The sequence below is a fragment of the Bufo bufo genome, chromosome 2, assembly GCF_905171765.1.
Source record: "Bufo bufo chromosome 2, aBufBuf1.1, whole genome shotgun sequence".
NCBI lineage: Eukaryota > Metazoa > Chordata > Amphibia > Anura > Bufonidae > Bufo > Bufo bufo.
The window spans coordinates 644,330,792-644,354,968 of record NC_053390.1 but is presented as its reverse complement, the minus strand read 5'-3'; the positions used below and the strand labels follow the sequence as shown (position 1 = coordinate 644,354,968).

General features: G+C 45.2%; 1 protein-coding gene across 2 annotated transcripts in view; it reads left to right on the top strand.

The window, feature by feature from the left end:
- The window catches only part of ZNF827 (zinc finger protein 827), a 273,636-nt gene that overhangs the window by 127,719 nt on the left and 121,740 nt on the right, over nt 1-24,177 (top strand). The window contains exon 5 of one of the 2 annotated variants that reach the window (XM_040418516.1): nt 10,698-10,922. The exons of the other annotated variant lie outside the window; for it this stretch is intronic. Coding sequence (XP_040274450.1) covers nt 10,698-10,922 — 225 coding nt within the window. The remainder of the gene's footprint in view (nt 1-10,697; nt 10,923-24,177) is intronic. 2 annotated transcript variants of the gene reach the window in all.

The window sequence follows — 24,177 nt, the reverse complement described above, 5'->3', positions numbered from 1 at the left end:
CAGGCTTGCTTTTTTTCTTGGGTAGTCTCAGGGAATACCCCTAAATTTAGTAGTCCAAATGTCAAACACGGGGTATTCTTCTGAAGAGGCCTACAGGATTCTGACCCAGTCGGATGAGGAGTGGGAACCCTCATCTGACGAATCTAGCGGGTCAGAATATGAACCTGTAGAAAGCAGTGGCTCTCTGACCCAAAGTTCGGACGAGGAGGTTGAGGTCCCTGGCAGCACCAGGCGTACCCGGCCCCGTGTCGCTAGACCACAGGTTATGCAGGATCCGCTTCAAGAGCAGCAGAGTGGAACTGTCGCTGCCGGATCACGTGGTGAGGCATACACCCTTGCGCAGCCCTCCCTGGACCTAGTACCAGCACTGCCGTACAACATGGTGACGTGGCGAGCACCAGAAGGGCAGTTGAAGCTGGTACGGTGGCACGTGCACTAGTTACCCCGTCGCAGCCACCGCACAGACAGGCCCGTAGAGCCCCTAGAATCCCTGAGGTGCTGGCAAACCCTGATTGGCAGTCACCAACTTCAGCCGCACCTGTAGTTCCCCCTTTCACCGCCCAGTCTGGAGTTCGGGTTGAGACAGCTCAAATCGGTTCGGGATTTTTTGAGCTGTTCTTGACTGCGGAGCTCTTGGACTTAGTCGTGGCAGAGACAAACCGGTATGCCACACAATTTATATCCGCCAACCCGGGAAGCTTTTATGCCCAGCCTTTCCGGTGGAAACCAGTCCAAGTTTCCGAACTTAAAATTTTTTTGGGCCTTCTTCTCAACATGGGCCTGACAAAAAAGCATGAATTGCGGTCATATTGGTCCACGCACCCGATTCATCACATGCCCATGTTCTCTGCTGCTATGTCCAGGGCACGATTTGAGGCCATCCTCCGTTTCCTGCATTTTAGCGACAACACCACCTCCCGTCCTAGAGGCCACCCAGCTTTTGACCGGCTCCACAAAATTCGGCCCCTCATAGACCATTTCAACCAGAAATTTGCCGATTTGTATACCCCCGAGCAAAACATCTGCGTAGACGAGTCCCTAATACATTTTACCGGGCGCCTTGGCTTCAAACAGTACATCCCAAGCAAGCGTGCCCGGTATGGGGTCAAATTGTATAAGCTCTGTGAAAGGGCCACAGGCTATACCCACAAATTTCGGATCTATGAGGGAAAAGATCAGACCCTGGAGCCGGTCGGTTGCCCTGACTACCTGGGGAGCAGTGGGAAGACAGTCTGGGACTTGGTGTCACCCTTATTCGGCAAGGGGTACCATCTTTATGTGGACAATTTTTACACAAGTGTGGCCCTCTTTAGGCATTTGTTTCTAGAACGGATTTGCGCCTGTGGCACCGCGCGAACTAGTCGCGTGGGCTTCCCCCAACGGCTTGTAACCACCCGTCTTGCAAGGGGGGAGAGGGCTGCCTTGTGTAACGAAGAACTGCTCGCGGTGAAATGGAGAGACAAGCGTGACGTTTACATGCTCTCCTCCATTCACGCAGACACGACAATCCAAATTGAGCGAGCAACCCGTGTCATTGAAAAGCCCCTCTGTGTCCACGACTATAATGCGCTCATGGGAGGGGTGGACTTCAATGACCAGATGTTATCTCCGTATTTAGTTTCCCGCAGAACCAGACGCTGGTATAAGAAGGTGTCTGTATATTTAATTTAATTGGCGCTGTATAATAGTTTTGTTCTCTACAGTAAGGCTGGGAGAACACGATCCTTCCTCAAATTCCAGGAAGAGATCATCGAGAACCTCCTTTACCCAGGAGGTTCCGTGGCCCCATCCACCAGTGTAGTTAGCCGTCTACACGAGCGACATTTCCCCAGTGTCGTTCCTGGTACCTCAACCCAACCGTCACCCCGAAAAAGATGTTGTGTCTGTAGCAGGAGTGGAATAAGGCGTGATACCCGCTATTTCTGTCCTGACTGTCCTGACCACCCTGCCCTATGCTTTGGTGAGTGTTTCCGGAAGTACCACACACAGGTACACCTAGCATAGGGATTGCATCTCACAGGACAGGCACACAGGGCTATTAGGGCCCTTTTACTCACAGCTGCTGCAAACCTCTCCTTTCACCTGGGATAAAGTGCATAACGTACTTCGCCACATCTTTGGGCGATTTGCGCTTTGCACATTGTCCCATGGGGAAGGAGAGGTTTGTTCTATAAAGGTAAAAAAAACTAAACAAAAAAAAAATTACCGGTAAGTAAAAAAGTTTAAAAAAAGTTAATATGTTCTGTTCTAAAGTTAATAAAGTTATTGCTTTGCAGCCTGGTTTTTTCTTTTTTGTTTTGTTTTTTTTACCTTTCAGGTGGACCAACCGATTGACTAGCTGCAGCACTGATGTGCATTCTGACAGAAGCATTGCGCTGCTGTCAGATTACACGCAAGTCGGTGTATGCGGCGCTGCAAGACGAGATTTCTCCTCTGCAGTAAAAGATACGTTTGCCGAGGCATATGAGCTGAGGAGGTGGCGGTGTTCATATACTTTGGCAAACACTTTGTATATATAAAAAAAAAAATCCCGGCAATGATTTATTCATCCACATCGATTGATGTGAATGGAGAAATTGGGTTTGCCAGGGCATACGAGCTAAGTGGGTATGGATGTTGGGCGGAGCTCCTATGTCCTGGCAGACGCCTTTCCCCTCCTTTTTTTTTTTTGGCAGAGATTTTTTCATCCACATTGATCGATGTGAATGAAGAAATCTGTGCCGTTCATTTTTTTCTTTCAGCCCAGAGGCTGAACGGAAAAAAAAAATCTCATTACCCGTATGCTCAATATAAGGGCTCATTCAGACGGCCGTATGCTGTCCGCAAAAATACTGAATGCTATCCGTTTTTTTGCGGATCCGCAAAAAAAAATGAAACATGTCCTATACTTGTTCGTGAAAATCAGGACATGGCCCCATTGAAGTCTATGGGTCCGCAAAAATACTGAATGCTATCCGTTTTTTTGCAGATCCGTTTTTTTGCGGATCCGCAAAAAAACGGATAGCATTCAGTATTTTTGCGGACAGCATACGGCCGTCTGAATGAGCCCTAAGGAGAATAGCAGAAACTCCTAATGCTGGGCATACATGTAATGATTGTGGAGACCCTCAAATGCCAGGGCAGTACAAACACCCCACAAATAACACCATTTTGAAAAGAAGACACCCCAAGGTATTCGCTGAGGGGCATATTGAGTCCATGAAAGATTTAAATTTTTGTCCCAAGTTAGCGGAAAGGGAGACTTTGTGAGAACAAAATAAAAAAAATCAATTTCCGCTAACTTGTGCCCAAATTTTTTTTTTTCTATGAACTCGCCATGCCCCTCATTGAATACCTTGGGGTGTCTTCTTTCCAAAATGGGGTCACATGTGGGGTATTTATACTGCCCTGGCATTTTAGGGGCCCCAAAGCGTGAGAAGAAGTCTGGTATCCAAATATCTAAAAATGCCCTCCTAAAAGGAATTTGGGCACCTTTGCCCACCTAGGCTGCAAAAAAGTGTCACACATCTGGTATCTCTGTATTCAGGAGAAGTTGAGGAATGTGTTTTGGGGTGTCTTTTTACATATACCCATGCTGGGTGAGATAAATATCTTGGTCAAATGCCAACTTTGTATAAAAAAAATGGGAAAAGTTGTCTTTTGCCAAGATATTTCTCTCACCCAGCATGGGTATATGTAAAATGACACCCCAAAACACATTCCCCACCTTCTCCTGAGTACGGAGATACCAGATGTGTGACACTTTTTTGCAGCCTAGGTGGGCAAAGGGGCCCACATTCCAAAGAGCACCTTTCGGATTTCACAGGTCATTAACCTACTTACCACACATTAGGGCCCCTGGAAAATGCCAGGGCAGTATAACGACCCCATTTTGGAAAGAAGACACCCCAAGGTATTCCGTGAGGGGCATGGCGAGTTCCTAGAATTTTTTATTTTTTGTCACAAGTTAGTGGAAAATGATGATTATTTTATTTTTTTATTTTTTTCATACAAAGTCTCATATTCCACTAACTTGTGACAAAAAATAAAAACTTCCATGAACTCACTATGCCCATCAGCGAATACCTTGGGGTCTCTTCTTTCCAAAATGGGGTCACTTGTGGGGTAGTTATACTGCCCTGGCATTCTAGGGGCCCAAATGTGTGGTAAGGAGTTTGAAATCAAATTCTGTAAAAAATGACGAGTGAAATCCGAAAAGTGCTCTTTGGAATATGGGCCCCTTTGCCCACCTAGGCTGCAAAAAAGTGTCACACATCTGGTATCTCCGTACTCAGGAGAAGGTGGGGAATGTGTTTTGGGGTGTCATTTTACATATACCTATGCTGGGTGAGAGAAATATCTTGGCAAAAGACAACTTTTCCCATTTTTTTACACAAAGTTGGCATTTGACCAAGATATTTATCTCACCCAGCATGGGTATATGTAAAAAGACACCCCAAAACACATTCCTCAACTTCTCCTGAATACAGAGATACCAGATGTGTGACACTTTTTTGCAGCCTAGGTAGGCAAAGGGGCCCATATTCCAAAGAGCACCTTTCGGATTTCACAGGTCATTTTTTACAGAATTTGATTTCAAACTCCTTACCACACATTTGGACCCCTAGAATGCCAGGGCAGTATAACTACCCCACAAGTGACCCCATTTTGGAAAGAAGAGACCCCAAGGTATTCGCTGATGGGCATAGTGAGTTCATGGAAGTTTTTATTTTTTGTCACAAGTTAGTGGAATATGAGACTTTGTATGAAAAAAAAATCATCATTTTCCACTAACTTGTGACAAAAAATAAAAAATTCTAGGAACTCGCCATGCCCCTCACGGAATACCTTGGGGTGTCTTCTTTCCAAAATGGGGTCACTTGTGGGGTAGTTATACTGCCCTGGCATTCTAGGGGCCCAAATGTGTGGTAAGGAGTTTGAAATCAAATTCTGTAAAAAATGACGAGTGAAATCCGAAAAGTGCTCTTTGGAATATGGGCCCCTTTGCCCACCTAGGCTGCAAAAAAGTGTCACACATCTGGTATCTCCGTACTCAGGAGAAGGTGGGGAATGTGTTTTGGGGTGTCATTTTACATATACCCATGCTGGGTGAGAGAAATATCTTGGCAAAAGACAACTTTTCCCATTTTTTTATACAAAGTTGGCATTTGACCAAGATATTTATCTCACCCAGCATGGGTATATGTAAAAAGACACCCCAAAACACATTCCTCAACTTCTCCTGAATACAGAGATACCAGATGTGTGACACTTTTTTGCAGCCTAGGAGGGCAAAGGGGCCCATATTCCAAAGAGCACCTTTCGGATTTCACAGGTCATTTTTTACAGAATTTGATTTCAAACTCCTTACCACACATTTGGGCCCCTAGAATGCCAGGGCAGTATAACTACCCCACAAGTGACCCCATTTTGGAAAGAAGAGACCCCAAGTTATTTCGTGATGGGCATAGTGAGTTCATAGAAGTTTTTATTTTTTGTCACAATTTAGTGGAATATGAGACTTTGTAAGAAAAAAAAAAAAAAAATCATCATTTTCCGCTAACTTGTGACAAAAAATAAAAAGTTCTATGAACTCACTATGCCCATCAGCGAATACCTTAGGGTGTGTACTTTCCGAAATGGGGTCATTTGTGGGGTGTTTGTACTGTCTGGGCATTGTAGAACCTCAGGAAACATGACAGGTGCTCAGAAAGTCAGAGCTGCTTCAAAAAGCGGAAATTCACATTTTTGTACCATAGTTTGTAAACGCTATAACTTTTACCCAAACCATTTTTTTTTTTTACCCAAACATTTTTTTTTTATCAACGACATGTAGAACAATAAATTTAGAGCAAAATTTATATATGGATCTCGTTTTTTCTGCAAAATTTGACAACTGAAAGTGAAAAATGACATTTTTTTTGCAAAAAAATCGTTAAATTTCGATTAATAACAAAAAAAGTAAAAATGTCAGCAGCAATGAAATACCACCAAATGAAAGCTCTATTAGTGAGAAGAAAAGGAGGTAAAATTCATTTGGGTGGCAAGTTGCATGACCGAGCAATAAACGGTGAAAGTAGTGTAGGTCAGAAGTGTAAAAAGTGGCCTGGTCTTTCAGGGTGTTTAAGCACTGGGGGCTGAGTTGGTTAAAGAGCATTAGGTGGCTCTAAGAGCATTAAATTGCCAGGGGGCTAAATGGGACAACCCCTTCAGTAAATATTGTAGTACCCCAGTCAAATCTGTGCCTAGGATGGTAGGTTGGCATAAAAAGAGTAGACTATAAATGTTAAACCACTTTAGGACTTTAAGGACATTGGTGTATTTTGTCTACACACACCTATAGCAGAAACTCTGGATGACGCATATTGAGCTTTAAAGGGGTTATCCCATGATTAATGTAAAAAATGAAAATCAGACATCATATAGTACATGACAATCTCTTTCTAACAAAGCCAGAACTAGCTCTGTACCTCACATAGATCCAGTGCACTTTTGATTCATTGCTCTTCTAGATTTATTCCAAGTTGGGGCATGTCTTTTCTGCTGCAGCTCGCTCCCTGTCACTGCTCAGGGGGCATGTCTTTTCTGCTGCAGCTCTCTCCCTTTCACTGCTCGGGGGGGGGGCATGTCTTTTCTGCTGCAGCTCTCTCCCTTTCACTGCTCGGGGGGGGGCATGTCTTTTCTGCTGCAGCTCTCTCCCTGTCACTGCTCGGGGGGGGGCATGTCTTTTCTGCTGCAGCTCTCTCCCTGTCACTGCTCGGGGGGGCATGTCTTTTCTGCTGCAGCTCTCTCCCTGTCACTGCTCGGGGGAGCATGTCTTTTCTGCTCCAGCTCTCTCCCTGTCACTGCTCGGGGGAGCATGTCTTTTCTGCTGCAGCTCTCTCCCTGTCACTGCTCGGGGGGAGGGGGGGGGCATGTCTTTTCTGCTGCAGCTCTCTCCCTTTCACTGCTCGGGGGGGCATGTCTTTTCTGCTGCAGCTCTCTTCCTGTCACTGCTCGGGGGGGGCATGTCTTTTCTGCTGCAGCTCTCTCCCTGTCACTGCTCGGGGGGGCATGTCTTTTCTGCTCCAGCTCTCTCCCTGTCACTGCTCGGGGGGGCATGTCTTTTCTGCTCCAGCTCTCTCCCTGTCACTGCTCGGGGGGGCATGTCTTTTCTGCTGCAGCTCTCTCCCTGTCACTGCTCGGGGGGGCATGTCCTTTCTGCTCCAGCTCTCTCCCTGTCACTGCTTGGGGGGGGCATGTCTTTTCTGCTGCAGCTCTCTCCCTGTCACTGCTCGGGGGGGCATGTCTTTTCTGCTGCAGCTCTCTCCCTGTCACTGCTCCAGGGGGCATGTCTTTTCTGCTGCAGCTCTCTCCCTGTCACTGCTCGGGGGGAGGGGGATGCATGTCTTTTCTGCTGCAGCTCTCTCCCTGTCACTGCTCGGGGGGGCATGTCTTTTCTGCTGCAGCTCTCTCCCTGTCACTGCTCCAGGGGGCATGTCTTTTCTGCTGCAGCTCTCTCCCTGTCACTGCTCGGGGGAGGGGGATGCATGTCTTTTCTGCTGCAGCTCTCTTCCTGTCACTGCTCGGGGGGGCATGTATTTTCTGCTGCAGCTCTCTCCCTGTCACTGCTCGGGGGGGCATGTCTTTTCTGCTGCAGCTCTCTCCCTGTCACTGCTCCGGGGGGCATGTCTTTTCTGCTGCAGCTCTCTCCCTGTCACTGCTCCAGGGGGCATGTCTTTTCTGCTGCAGCTCTCTCCCTGTCACTGCTCGGGGGGAGGGGGATGCATGTCTTTTCTGCTGCAGCTCTCTCCCTGTCACTGCTCGGGGGGGCATGTCTTTTCTGCTGCAGCTCTCTCCCTGTCACTGCTCGGGGGAGGGGGATGCATGTCTTTTCTGCTGCAGCTCTCTTCCTGTCACTGCTCGGGGGGGCATGTATTTTCTGCTGCAGCTCTCTCCCTGTCACTGCTCGGGGGGGCATGTCTTTTCTGCTGCAGCTCTCTCCCTGTCACTGCTCGGGGGGGCATGTCTTTTCTGCTGCAGCTCTCTCCCTGTCACTGCTCCAGGGGGCATGTCTTTTCTGCTGCAGCTCTCTCCCTGTCACTGCTCGGGGGGAGGGGGATGCATGTCTTTTCTGCTGCAGCTCTCTCCCTGTCACTGCTCCAGGGGGCATGTCTTTTCTGCTGCAGCTCTCTCCCTGTCACTGCTCGGGGGGAGGGGGATGCATGTCTTTTCTGCTGCAGCTCTCTCCCTGTCACTGCTCCAGGGGGCATGTCTTTTCTGCTGCAGCTCTCTCCCTGTCACTGCTCGGGGGGGCATGTATTTTCTGCTGCAGCTCTCTCCCTGTCACTGCTCGGGGGGGCATGTCTTTTCTGCTGCAGCTCTCTCCCTGTCACTGCTCCGGGGGGCATGTCTTTTCTGCTGCAGCTCTCTCCCTGTCACAGTGAAGGGGAGTGAATTTTCTATTGCAGCTCTCTCCCTATGTGGCAGTTGAAAAATGGAGCTGAGCATGTGCGTCCACCTAAGCGATATTACTGAAGTGGACAGAAGAATCAGAAAAAGAAGAAAATGGCAACCGGCACTTTATTGAATAACTCAATGACTAACTACATTTTTAACTACCTACAAATAAAAAAGTATCCATATCCAGGTGCTGGTTTAAAAACTGTAGAATATTTTTATTGGGACAAACCCTTTTAAATACAGTGTGACACATTTATCAAAATTAATACAAAAGTGTAATATACATCAAACAAATGACGCAACTGACATGCACCAAATTTATAAACTATTTGCACCATTTAGTATTTTGCCTTGACTATGACAAAAAATGTATATAGATAACTCAATATCAGTAGGCTTTGTAGACATATACTGGGGCAAACAAGTTAATGTCCCTGTATATATCTAGGCCCCATTCACACTACTGTGTGACAGCCGTGTTCGTTTGGAGACCGCAGCTTCCGTGTGCTTCCAGGTCCGAGCTTCCGTGCTGCAAAAGATTGGATGAGACCTATCTTTGGCTGCATCTTGCAGATTGCGGACCCGTTAAAGTCAAAGGGTCCGCGCCTTGATGCGGGGTGCACACGGCATGTGTCAGTGGTTTGTAGATCCGCGATTTGCGGTCTGGAAAACAGGCACAGCCGTCACACAGTGTGTGAATGGAACCTTATATTAATTTATCCATATTGTTTTGGATCAGAGGGCACCAGAGAAAGTGTGTGCACCCGACATATACGCTCCACATTTTATGATGGGGTGAGCCGCCTACTGTCGTTTTTTGAGTACAAAAAAAAAAGGCTGGTTGTGATGTATTATGCCAGATATTTGTGCGATGCATCGTAAAACCTTGGTCCTATGACACTTGATAAATCTTCCCTGTGTGCACATGGTTGATTTTTCTCTCCATGACCTTCATGGTTTTCGTGTTGGACTGTTAGTCCCTTCTGTTATCTCTGTCCATTGCACCCCTCGCAAACACTGCTATCTTAGGCTACTTTGACACTTGTTAATTCTGGTATTGAGATCCGGCAGAGGATCTCAATACTGGACTTAAACGGATCCGTTTTGTTTTTGCACATCAGGATGCATCTGTTCCGTTAGGATGTGGTTGTGTAAAATCAAAACGGAAAAAAAAGCATCTAGCACTAAATACATTGAAAGTCAATGGGTGACTGATCCAGTTTTTTAGGCTCCTAAGGCTACTTTCACACTGGCATTTTGGCTTCCGTTTGTGAGATCCGTTCAGGGCTCTGACTAGCGGTTCAAAACGGATCAGTTTTCCCCTTAATGCATTCTGAATGGATAAGGATCCGCTCAGAATGCATCGGTTTGGCTCCGTTCCGCATCCATTCCGCTTTGGAGGCGGACACCAAAATGCTACTTGCAGCGTTTTGGTGCCCGTCTGACGAAACTGAGCCAAATGGATCAGTTTGGCTCAGTTTTGTCAGACGGACACCAAAACGCTGCAAGTAGTTTTCACTGGACACAATCTGGCACAATAGAAAACGGATCTGTCCCCCATTGACTTTCAATGGTGGTCAAGAAGGATCTGTCTTGGCTATGTTAAATATACTACAAACGGATCAGTTCTGAACGGATGCATGTCGTTGTATTATCTAAACGGATGCGTTTGTGCAGATCCATGACGGATCCACAACAAACGCGAGTTTGAAAGTCGCCTAAAAAAACTGATCCGTCCCTATTGACTTACATTGCTTTCAGTGCCGGATCCGCTTTTTTTCCGTTTCTATGACCGGACACAAAAGCGCAGCTTGCAGCGATTTTGTGTCCGGTCACAAAACAGAATGCTGCTGGAACGGAAGACATCCTGATGCATCCTGAACGGATCTCTTTCCATTCAGAATGCATGAGGTCTAAATGGAAACGTTTTTGTTCCGGTATTGAGATCCTCTGCTGGATCTCAATACCGGAAAACAACAACGCAAGTGTGAAAGTAGCCTTATAGTCTCTTGTACAAAGGGCAATAATTACGATGGCTCTGAAACATCTGCTGAAAGGTAAAAAAGACAAAGAAAATGCTCACCACAGCATTCAGTATGAGAGGACGTCACTCGTAATTATTATAGCAATGTTCTTTAATCTGGTCCCATTACGTGAGTAGTCCACTAATGTGTTAAAGCTAGGTTATAATTTAATATTTAGGGTTCAGGATACCATAACTATCTTGTTGGCAGCGTGTTTTCTCTGTTTAACCAGTCTGTATTTTCTATAAACAGCTGCAAATCAGAAAGATCCACTGACTCTCAAAGTTAAAGAAGAGCCTAATGATGGAGAACTTAGCAACTCCTTGTCCCCGCAGTCTGGATATAACTACAGCCATGAATCTGAGGCCCGACACTCAAGCACGCCAAAAAAAGCCACATCCCAGGAACCACAGCCAAACTTGCTAACACAGGATATCTCTGTCAAGGCTGCCTCTGAACTTCTTATGAAGCTCTCTGGTAATGTATTTATGTCGCATTATCAAGTCTCATTAGTTTTATTAACTATACTGGTGTAATTACGTTACCTAGTAAAGCCCAGTGTTCTTCCCCTAAAGCCAAAAGTATGCAGATAATTCTAATTATGGTCCAGTAATAATGGTTATTAAAAGTAGATTTATTATTTGCGATTAATTAAAGGCATTTTCCGGGACTAACATATTGATGACCTATCCATAGGGTAGGTCATCAGTACGACAATGGTGGGGGTTTCACACCCAGCACCACCACTGATCAGCTTCTAGCGGCAGCCACAGCTCTCCTAAGTACACACTGTATGGAGCTGGAACACCACAGCGCTGTACACCGTGTAGTGGCCATTCTCGAGTACTGCAATTAATGCTCCTGCTCAAGTGAATGGGAGCCGAGCTGCAGTACTGGAGAGTGACCCTTGTACAGTGTACAGAGCAGAGATGTTCCAGCTCGCTTCACCATTTACTTTAGTAACCTGCGGCTGTCGCCAACATCTAATCGGTGGTGGTGCTGGGTGTCAGACCCCCACCGATCTCATATTGATGACCTATCCTACAGATAGGTCATCATTATTTTAGTCCTGGAAAACCCTTTTAATATATTGGCCACTTACTGAAGAAATTTCTGCAAACACTTACTATGCCATTATACATCACAGTAAGCCACACTCTCTACTACAGCAGCCGCACTGCAGCCCCCTGTTTCCCATGGTTACCATGAGGGAACACTGGATGTGGCATCCATACTCTAAACAAGATGGCGGTCACTGCATTCTCTTCTGTTTAAATGCTGAAAATGTGCAGTGGGCAGATAGAAGAGATTCTGCTACCTATATCTGCCCAAATGCTGAACACTTTAAAGAGAACCTTTTCACCACACCTGACAGTACCTGTTTTAATATCTTCATGCATTCCCCATGTAATAACAATTCTGGAGCCTTTATTCTTATGGCTCTATGTTGTGCCATTCCTGTATTATATCTGCTAGAAGTTATGAATGAATTGCTAGCAGTCTGCAGTAAGGATACAGAGGGGTGGTAACCAGTTGGGGTGTGCACCTGCACAGTCTGGCTGTATCTAATCAGTGCTTCTATTTTCAGACTGTGCAGGTACACACCCCCAACTGGTTACCTCCCCTCTGTACCCTTGCTGCCGACTGCTAGCAATTCATTCATAACTTCTAGCAGGAATAATACAGGAATGGCACAACATGGAGCCATAAGAACAGAGGCTCCAGAATTGTTATTACATGGGAAATGCATGAAACTATTAAAAAAGGCATGTCCGGAAAGATGACAGGTCCTCTTTAAGCACTTGCGCAGGGTGGTCTGTGGTCTGGGAGGCAGTCATGTGTGTAAGTCATGTTGAGAAAGCTATGGACATGTTGACTGCTGCTCCAGGGTTTAAACCAGGCATGCTCAACCTGCGGCCCTCCATCTTTTGTAAAACTACAACTCCCACAATGCCCCACTGTAGGCTGATAGCTGTATGCTGTTCGGGTATGCTGGGAGTTGTAGTTTTGCAACAGCTGGAGTTCCGCAGGTTGAGCATGCCTGATTTAAACACAGCATCCATGGGCAGCAGAGGGGCTTTATTGTGGCTGCTGTTATAATATTTGAAGCATACCATCCAGTATACATAATTTTAGGTATGTGGCCAACCCTTTTTTGTTCTTCCGCAGCTCTGTATGGAGATTGTCAGATCAGTCCTTGTCCCCTTAAAGCCTGCATGCAATATGTAAGTGATCCAGCCTGCAATTTACACACCTTTTCATGCCACTTATTTGTGGCCCGTGGCCAGGGCCGGCGTTAGGGGGGCAAACTGGGCAATCCCAGAAAGGGCCCCCTGCTCACTCCACAGTCACCACCACACAACTGTGCCATTCAGCTGCTGGCCCAGCTGCCAGATATGGAAGAGAACTGGCGGGCCGCAGCTGAGCAGGGCACAATGATAGGTAGCGAGTGGAGCGGCGGCAGAGCGCAGAGTACGGCACCAGCATGCTCAAGTTCTCTGCTCAGCCTCAGCACAGCAGAGGCAGTGCAGGACAGGATCACCTCAGCCCAGCCATATCCGGCTAGGACTGCACTCCTGGTCACAGCATCACCTGCCTGACCAGGCTGGCAGCATCAGGTCAGGAGAAGTTGAGAAACAGAAGTGAAGTAAGGAGAAGTCAAGTGCTGAGCAGCAGTGCAGGAGGAACGGAGGGGTAAGAATGTGCACTGAAGCACTGTGGGGCAGGTATCAATTGTTTTTAAATAAATCAATATATACAATGGTCTAGCTGCCCTAAGAAGAACATATATATGTAGTTGCCCTTAACCCCATATGAACCGCAGGTAGGCTGGCCATTCAGGCCACCCTGAAAAGACGGACTGTAAAACCCCACCTTCGCTCTGCTAAGTCACGCCCCTGATTCCGTTAGGCCACGCCCCTCTCACTCCACAGCAGATGGGGTAAAATGAACCTCAGGTCAGCTGCAAGGGTGGGAGGGAGGGTGACTTTCTCCCTGCAGCTCACGTTCGGACAGCTCAGTGTAAGCTGTTCAAATGGACATCCCTGTGTCCGTCCAGACCCTGTGGCCAACGTAGGACAGGGAGTCTGAAAACCAGACTGCCCGGCCTAAAACCGGACCTCTTGCCACCTTAACAGCAGTTGTCAGTTCTTTGAAAATGGTGCCCGCTCAGGAGCTGAGCCGGCGTCATAGCCACCGAGCGCCTGCTGTTTTATACAACATACACCTGGTGGCAGAGTCTGTTCACAGACCGTTAACCCCTGAAATACTGTGGTCAATTGTGACCACAGCATCTAAGCAGCCAAATTCTGGGAGCGCTGCGGTCCGGTGACCAAATGGCTCTCCACAATGGGATCGCAGGAGCTGCTAGGTTGCTATGGCAACCTCAGCTTTCTGTTTCTGCCAGGGCTCCATAGGAGCATTGGGGGTCATTTACTAACCAGAAATATGCTTATAGTAGGTGTATTCCTGGCATAGATTGCGGCGCAAAGGTCCTTTTCACCGCAATCTGTGACTTTTTCCTGCTCACGCCAGGTATAAAATAGTGGGGAAGCTGTCTTAGATTTAGAAGCAGCGGTGGATTCGCCGAATTTATGTAGAGGCCGGCGTCTCTATGTAACTCTATAAGATCCACCGCCAGATATAGGAGATATTAAGGTCGGCGTCTAAAACGCCAGCATTAATAAATGACCCCCATATTGAATCTCCCATAGGCTACAATGGTAAATTATTGCAGTCTATGGGAGAAGCTATCAGACAAATTGCATGATCAAAACCAAAGGGGGTAAAAAAAATAAAAGTTTTTAAAAATATAATAAGCAAGAATACAATAAAAAATAAAGATCATTAGTGTCACACGTCCCATAATGCCTGAACTATTAATATATAAGATAATTTATCCTGTACCATGAATGGCAATTTGCTGTTTTTTGGTCACTTCACCTCCCCAAAAAATTTAATAAAAAGTGATCAAAAGGCATACCCACTCTCAAATGGTATACAAAAAAAAAACTACACATCACTGGACAAAAAATGATTCCTAAGGCCCCTTTCAAACAAACGATACGGATTGTGTCCAGATCTGTTCAGGAAAAAGATGATGGGTTTGCATGCAAGTAGTCCGTTTTGTCTGCAATTGCATCAGCGGTTCATTTTTTTTTTCACACGGATGCAATCTGTTGTGATGGTTTTTTCAGGTGCGTGAAAAAAAAAAAAACCCTGAAGAATAACAATCTACATCTCCTAGCAACCATCATATATTTTTTGGAATCAACTGAATGTGATGGATAGTGCAATACTTCAGAATTTGGGCCCCCGCTTGTACTTTTCCCTAGGGCCACATTTTGGCTAATACCGGCCCTGCCCGTGGCATATTAGAAGTTGTAGTTTTGAAGCTGGACAGTCAGAGGTTGGAGATCACCAGAGAAGGGTAACTTCTGCCAGCTCTAGTTTAATAAGTACCAGTAATGCATCTTTATAAGTTCTTCTGTCTCCTATGTGATATATTGTCTCTTCTCGGTTATCTTTTTTTATGAAATCAATCCTATGTCTGCAGTTGTGTGCAATACAAAACAGTAAGCTCTCTGAAAGCAATGAAGTATGAAGTGCTCATAAATACTGCAGGGCCCTCTCATCTTCTCGAGGCATCAGTTAGGAATATCTCAACTTGTTTGTGATGGTTATACTAAGCCTGAATCGCAAATGACAGTCAAGAAAAGATAAAAACTTACCGTAGTTGTGGACTGGTACAACCACAATTAAATGTGACAATGAAATAAAAACTATCTTTTTACTCAGTTATTTTTATAATGCTTGTTTGTAACGTTATGGGTATATAATGTTGTAGTTTATACAAAAGTGTTTTAACCACTTCCCGCCACGCTAACGCCGAAAGGCGTCATTTCTGCGGCGCTCCCAGGTCACACTAACGCCGATTGGCGTTATCTCGCGTGAGCCGAGATTTCCTGTGAACGCGCGCACACAGGCGCGCGCGCTCACAGGAACGGAAGGTAAGAGAGTGGATCTCCAGCCTGCCAGCGGCGATCGTTCGCTGGCAGGCTGGAGATGTGATTTTTTTAACCCCTAACAGGTATATTAGACGCTGTTTTGATAACAGCGTCTAATATACCTGCTACCTGGTCCTCTGGTGGTCCCCTTTGTTTGGATCGACCACCAGAGGACACAGGTAGCTCAGTAATATGTTGCACCAAGCACCACTACACTACACCCCCCCCCCCCTGTCACTTATTAACCCCTTATTCACCCTTGATCACCCCTGATCACCCCATATAGACTCCCTGATCACCCCCCTGTCATTGATTACCCCCATGTCATTGATCACCCCCCTGTAAAGCTCTATTCAGATGTCCGCATGATTTTTACGGATCCACTGATAGATGGATCGGATCCGCAAAACGCATACGGACGTCTGAATGGAGCCTTACAGGGGCGTGATCAATGACTGTGGTGATCACCCCATATAGACTCCCTGATCACCCCCCTGTCATTGATTACCCCCCTGTCATTGATCAACCCCCTGTAAAGCTCCATTCAGATGTCCGCATGATTTTTACGGATCCACTGATAGATGGATCGGATCCGCAAAACGCATACGGACGTCTGAATGGAGCCTTACAGGGGCGTGATCAATGACTGTGGTGATCACCCCATATAGACTCCCTGATCACCCCCCTGTCATTGATTACACCCCTGTCATTGATCAACCCCCTGTAAAGCTCCATTCAGATGTCCGCATGATTTTTACGGATCCACTGATAGATGGATCGGATCCGCAAAACGCATACGGACGTCTGAATGGAGCCTTACAGGGGCGTGATCAATGACTGTGGTGATCACCCCATATAGACTCCCTGATCACCCCCCTGTCATTGATTACCCCCCTGTCATTGATCAACCCCCTGTAAAGCTCCATTCAGATGTCCGCATGATTTTTATGGATCCACTGATAGATGGATCGGATCCGCAAAACGCATACGGACGTCTGAATGGAGCCTTACAGGGGCGTGATCAATGACTGTGGTGATCACCCCATATAGACTCCCTGATCACCCCCCTGTCATTGATTACACCCCTGTCATTGATCAACCCCCTGTAAAGCTCCATTCAGATGTCCGCATGATTTTTACGGATCCACTGATAGATGGATCGGATCCGCAAAACGCATACGGACGTCTGAATGGAGCCTTACAGGGGCGTGATCAATGACTGTGGTGATCACCCCATATAGACTCCCTGATCACCCCCCTGTCATTGATTACCCCCCTGTCATTGATCACCCCCCTGTAAAGCTCCATTCAGATGTCCGCATGATTTTTACGGATCCACTGATAGATGGATCGGATCCGCAAAACGCATACAGACGTCTGAATGGAGCCTTACAGGGGCGTGATCAATGACTGTGGTGATCACCCCATATAGACTCCTGATCACCCCCCTGTCATTGATTACACCCCTGTCATTGATCAACCCCCTGTAAAGCTCCATTCAGATGTCCGCATGATTTTTACGGATCCACTGATAGATGGATCGGATCCGCAAAACGCATACGGACGTCTGAATGGAGCCTTACAGGGGCGTGATCAATGACAGGGGGGTGATCACCCCATATAGACTCCCTGATCACCCCCCTGTCATTGATTACACCCCTGTCATTGATCAACCCCCTGTAAAGCTCCATTCAGATGTCCGTATGATCCCCAAAACACATACAGGCGTCTCCCTGGAGCCTTCCAGGGGGGGTGATCACCCCATATAGACTCCCTGATCACCCCCCTGTCATTGATCACCCCCCCCTGTCATTGATCACCCCCCTGTCAGGCTGCATTCAGATGTCCGTATGATTTTTACAGATCCACGGATACATGGATCGGATCCGCAAAACACATACGGACATCTGAATGGAGCCTTACAGGGGGGTGATCAATGACAGGGGGGTGATCACCCCATATAGACTCTCTGATCACCCCCCTGTCATTGATCACCCCCCCGTCATTGATCACCCCTCTGTAAGGCTCCATTCAGACATTTTTGTTGGCCCAAGTTAGCGGAATTATTTTTTTTTTTTCTTACAAAGTCTCATATTCCACTAACTTGTGTCAAAAAATTAAATCTCACATGAACTCACCATACCCCTCACGGAATCCAAATGCGTAAAAATTTTTAGACATTTATATTCCAGACTTCTTCTCACGCTTTAGGGCCCCTAGAATGCCAGGGCAGTATAAATACCCCACATGTGACCCCATTTCGGAAAGAAGACATCCCAAGGTATTCCGTGAGGGGCATATTGAGTCCATGAAAGATTGAAATTTTTGTCCCAAGTTAGCGGAAAGGGAGACTTTGTGAGAAAAAAATAAAAAATATCAATTTCCGCTAACTTGTGCCAAAAAAAAAAAAATTCTATGAACTCGCCATGCCCCTCATTGAATACCTTGGGGTGTCTTCTTTCCAAAATGGGGTCACATGTGGGGTATTTATACTGCCCTGGCATTCTAGGGGCCCCAAAGCGTGAGAAGAAGTCTGGTATCCAAATGTCTAAAAATGCCCTCCTAAAAGGAATTTGGGCACCTTTGCGCATCTAGGCTGCAAAAAAGTGTCACACATCTGGTATCGCCTTACTCAGGAGAAGTTGGGGAATGTGTTTTGGGGTGTCATTTTACATATACCCATGCTGGGTGAGAGAAATATCTTGGAAAAAGACAACTTTTACCATTTTTTTTTATACAAAGTTGTCTTTTGCCAAGATATTTCTCTCACCCAGCATGGGTATATGTAAAATGACACCCCAAAACACATTCCCCAACTTCTCCTGAATACGGAGATACCAGATGTGTGACACTTTTTTGCAGCCTAGGTGGGCAAAGGGGCCCATATTCCAAAGAGCACCTTTCGGATTTCACTGGTCATTTTTTACAGAATTTGATTTCAAACTCCTTACCACACATTTGGGCCCCTAGAATGCCAGGGCAGTATAACTACCCCACAAGTGACCCCATTTTGGAAAGAAGACATCCCAAGGTATTCGCTGATGGGCATAGTGAGTTCATGGAAGTTTTTATTTTTTGTCACAAGTTAGTGGAATATGAGACTTTGTAAGAAAAAGAAAAAAAAAATCATCATTTTCCGCTAACTTGTGACAAAAAATAAAAAGTTCTATGAACTCACTATGCCCATCAGCGAATACCTTAGGGTGTCTACTTTCCGAAATGGGGTCATTTGTGGGGTGTTTGTACTGTCTGGGCATTGTAGGACCTCAGGAAACATGACAGGTGCTCAGAAAGTCAGAGCTGCTTCAAAAAGCGGAAATTCACATTTTTGTACCATAGTTTGTAAACGCTATAACTTTTACCCAAACCATTTTTTTTTACCCAAACATTTTTTATTTATCAAAGACATGTAGAACAATAAATTTAGAGCAAAATTTATATATGGATGTCGTTTTTTTTGCAAAATTTTACAACTGAAAGTGAAAAATGTGATTTTTTTTTTGCAAAAAAATCGTTAAATTTAGATTAATAACAAAAAAAGTAAAAATATCAGCAGCAATGAAATACCACCAAATGAAAGCTCTATTAGTGAGAAGAAAAGGAGGTAAAATTCATTTGAGTGGTAAGTTGCATGACCGAGCAATAAACCGCTAAATTTGTGGAGTGCCGATTTGTAAAAAAGGACCTGGTCTTTAGGGGGGTATAAACCTGTGGTCCTTAAGTGGTTAATCAAGAAGTACAAGAAAGTCAATTCAAGTTAAATGGGCAAAACCTAGACCTTACCTTAGACCCAACCCTGAAACAAACAGCCTTAGGCTACATGCACACAACCATTCTGCTTTTTGCAGTCCGCAAACCGCAGAGCCGCTAAATACGGATGGCGCCCGCGTGCGTTCCGCAATTTGCAGAACGGCACTGACAGCCTTTAATATAACTGCCTATTCTTGTCCGCAAAGCGTGGACAAGAATAGGACATGTTATATTTTTCTTGCGGGGCCACGGAACGCACACAGACGCCATCCGTGTTTTGCGGATCTGCGGTTTGCGGACTGCAAAAAGCAGAACGGTTGTGTGCATGTAGCCTAAGGCTGTTTGTTTCAGGGTGCTGTCTGCATCTTTTGCGGCCCCGTTGAAGTGAATGGGTCCGCATCCGAGCCGCCAAAACTGCGGCTCGGATGCGGACCGTGTGCATGCGGCCTTACTGAAATCTTTCAGACAAAGCTGGGGTTCATTTCTTTGAAGAAAGACTGGAGAGTTTGTGGCAGAAATTCCTGCAGCTGTCCCATTCATCTAAATAGAGCTTGTAGTAATCCATGTGTTTGCTGTAGAGGAATCTCTATTCAGATGTATTTAAATTGCAGACATTTCTGCTGCACGTTAATATATAGAGATGAGCGAATTTCATGTTATGAACTTCGTTGATGCTGCATTTGGTGGTAAAAGCAGAATTGCGTTATGGTTTCCGTTACCACGGAACATGACGCAATTCTACGACGGAATGCTTTTAGAGGCATTCTGTTATTCATTCTGTCATAATAGAAGTCTATGGGCTGCAAAACGGATCTGTCCCGTTTCCGTTATACAGGAGAGGACTCCCCTGCATAACGGAAACGGGACGGATCCGTTTTGCAGCCCATAGACTTCTATTAAGACTCTAAAGGCATTCCGTTATGCATTGCGTCATAGAATTGCGTTATGGTCCGTGGTAACAGAATCCATAACGCAATTCTGCTTTTGCCACCAAACAAAGCGTGAACGAATTTCAAAATATGAAATTCGCTCATCTCTATTAATATACCTTAAAGTGTACCTACAGTTTGGAAACACTTTTGATATGTCACAGCATCATATCAAGAGTTTTGATTGGTGGGGGCCTGAGTACTGGGAACTAATTATGAGCAAAACTTCAGATTAATACTGTACGGAGATCCATCTCCGTTGAGCCGAAGTCAGTTATTCGTAAAGTTGTGCGTGCCTTCATTGTTCTTTTTTTAAGTGGAAAACGAACTCTGCTTTGCTCATCAGTACTGAAAACCCCACCATTTGCTAGAACGGGAAGAGCGAAGCGCTCACACAGAGCACTCTCTCTCCTCACTGCAGCGATGGGATCAGGACAGACTCATAGACGTTTAATTGAGCCTGTCTCCTGCAGTGAGGAAAAAGGCGTGCTATGTGAGCATTTCCTTCTCCTCATTCTAACGATTGTTGAGGGTCCCTCAGCACTCAGACACCCACTGATCAAAACCTTTGATATGTGGTTATGGTACTTTAGTAATGTAGGTTAATCATCCTCAGCCATCTTGTCTGATTTACTTACAAAGGATACGGATTAACCTGTTATTGACCACTGCTAAGTCCACTGCCACTTTTTTATGGCTGCCTAGTGTTAGCACTGCACGGGTCTCCAGTGCAGCGTAGAGCAGGAGCTCGGCTCTCTTATGATAGCTGAGCTCCTGGTCTAAGTCTGGATTGGCAGAATTGCCGATCCCAGCCTTTTAATCCCTTAGATGCCGCAGTCAATAGCAACCACAGCATCTAAGTGGATTCAGAGGGAGGGGGCTCCCTCTGTCAGCCATTGGTACCATCACAAATTAAATTGCATAATAGGGAATAACTATTAAATTGGTGGGGACCCCCAGCGCCCCTCCTGAAAAGAACTGAGAGGCCAGTTGGGCATGCGTGTGGCCATTCCATTCATTTCTGTGGGATAGGGGATAACTTCATCCAACCAGAATACCCCTCTAAGGCTCTGGAGAAGTTTTCTTCCATTAATATCTCATTTCTAGTGCCATGCCTTCTGTTAAGTGGTGAAATATACAGTCGTGGCCAAAAGTTTTGAGAATTACATAAATATTGGAAATTGGAAAAGTTGCTGCTTAAGTTTTTATAATAGCAATTTGCATATACTCCAGAATGTTATGAAGAGTGATCAGATGAATTGCATAGTCCTTCTTTGCCATGAAAATTCACTTAATCCCAAAAAAAAATTTCCACTGCATTTCATTGCTGTCATTAAAGGACCTGCTGAGATCATTTCAGTAATAGTCTTGTTAACTCAGGTGAGAATGTTGACGAGCACAAGGCTGGAGATCATTATGTCAGGCTGATTGGGTTAAAATGGCAGATTTGACATGTTAAAAGGAGGGTGATGCTTGAAATCATTGTTCTTCCATTGTTAACCATGGTGACCTGCAAAGAAACGCGTGCAGCCATCATTGCGTTGCATAAAAATGGCTTCACAGGCAAGGATATTGTGGTATAAGATTGCACCTCAATTAACAATTTATAGGATCATCAAGAACTTCAAGGAAAGAGGTTCAATTCTTGTTAAGAAGGCTTCAGGGCGTCCAAGAAAGTCCAGCAAGCGCCAGGATCGTCTCCTAAAGAGGATTCAGCTGCGGGATCGGAGTGCCACCAGTGCAGAGCTTGCTCAGGAATGGCAGCAAGCAGGTGTGAGCGCATCTGCACGCACAGTAGGGCGAAGAATTTTGGAAGATGGCCTGGTGTCAAGAAGGGCAGCAAAGAAGCCACTTCTCTCCAAAAAAAACATCAGGGACAGATTGATCTTCTGCAGAAAGTATGGTGAATGGACTGCTGAGTACTGGGGCAAAGTCATATTCTCCGATGAAGCCTCTTTCCGATTGTTTGGGGCATCTGGAAAAAGGCTTGTCCGGAGAAGAAAAGGTGAGCGCTACCATCAGTCCTGTGTCATGCCAACCGTAAAGCATCCTGAGACCATTCATGTGTGGGGTTGCTTCTCATCCAAGGGAGTGGGCTCACTCACAATTTTGCCCAAAAACACAGCCATAAATAAAGAATGGTACCAAAACACCCTCCAACAGCAACTTCTTCCAACAATCCAACAACAATGAAAGAATGGGTTGCTATCAGTCAGGAATTGGCCCACAAGTTGATTGAGAGCATGGCCAGTCGAATTGCAGAGGTCCTGAAAAAGAAGGGCCAACACTGCAAATACTGACTCTTTGCATAAATGTCATGTAATTGTCGATAAAAGCCTTTGAAACGTATGAAGTGCGTGTAATTATATTTCACTACATCACAGAAACAACTGAAACAAAGATCTAAAAGCAGTTTAGCAGCAAAATTTGTGAAAACTAATATTTGTGTCATTCTCAAAACTTTTGGCCACGACTGTACATAAGGTGCAACAATTAACATGCTGCAGGTTTTAAAATCCACATGACAGGTTAATTTCCACACTGAAGTAAAAAAAGCAAAGTGTACATGAGATTTGTCAAATGTCATTCACTTCTCTGGTACTGTATTGTGCTGCAGAATAACCTCATATAAACTGCATAGTGTGCAGTTACTCTTAACCCTTAGGAGTTTTTTACATTTTTTTATTTTTCTTCCGCCTTCCTGGAGCCATAACTTTTTTATTTTTCCATTCACATATCCATATGAGGGCTTGTTTTTGTGGGACAAGTTGTAACTTTCTAATGCCACCATTTAATATGGCATACAATGTAGTGGGAAGTGAGGAAAAAAGCTATTCCTCCACAGTTTTATGGGTTTTGTCCCTACAGTGTTCCTTATGCGGCAAAACTGACCTGTGCCCTTCATTCTCTGGGTCAGTACAATTACGACAATACCACATGTGTATAGGTTTTATATGTTTAAATACAAAAAAAATCAAAAATTAAAACATTGTAAAAAAATTTTTTTACATCACTATATTCTTACCCCCATAACTTCTTTATAGTCATGTCTACTGAGCTGTGTGGGGGCTCATTTTTTGCGTGATGATCTGTAGTTGATACCATTTTGAAGTGTGTGTCTCTTTGATCACATTTTATTCCATTTTTTGGGGTAAGAGTAGCAATGAAAAAATGGGGAATCGGCCATTTACTTTTTTTCCGGTACGCCATTCAACGTAAATATTTATATACTCCGGGCGTTTTCAGACGCGTTGATGCCTGGGATGTTTTTCTTTTTTATTATATATGTTGTTGTTTTTTTAATTCTAAGGAAAGTGATTTAAAATTAAAAAATGTTTAAAAATTTTTACAACTTTTTTATACTTTTGTAGCCCCTCTAGGAGTCTACAATGTCCACTAGTTTGTTTTTTTAAGACATTTACTATACTCCCACAGGAGTATAGTAAAATTACTGATCTCATATGTTTGCGTGCCACCTGCTGGCCAACATAGGAACTGCAGCTCTAATACGCTGGGTCTCTTCTGAGAGACTCAGCATATTAAAATTAATGACTGGAATCTCTGCCCGCTTTTGGGTCTTTCACCACTTAGATCCCGTGGACTCGCTTGACCATGGCATCTAAAGGCTTTAATTGCTTTATTGCCAGTCACGGACATTACCCGCGGGCCTCTACTGAAACAGCAGAGACCTGCCGGCTATGGAGCCCGCTGCACACGCGAGCGGGCGCCATGTTTAAAGACCCTCCCAGGGCCGTTCATACAGTGGTCCCTTAAGTAACAATATTAATTGGTTCCAGGAAAACCATTGTATGTTGAAACCATTGTAAGTTGAGTAATCGGTTCCAAAGCCCCAGAATGTCATTCAAGATAAGAAAAAATGAATATTTGAGGAAAATAAGCAGATAATCAAGATAGATAAAACAAGTCTTTACATATAACAGTCAGGAATAGCTGCTAACTATAACTAATACAAATCCACTTTACCAAAGAAGTGGACTTGATTGGTTGGCTCTGAGTCTGGCGCATTGTATGTTGAGTCTAGTTCCA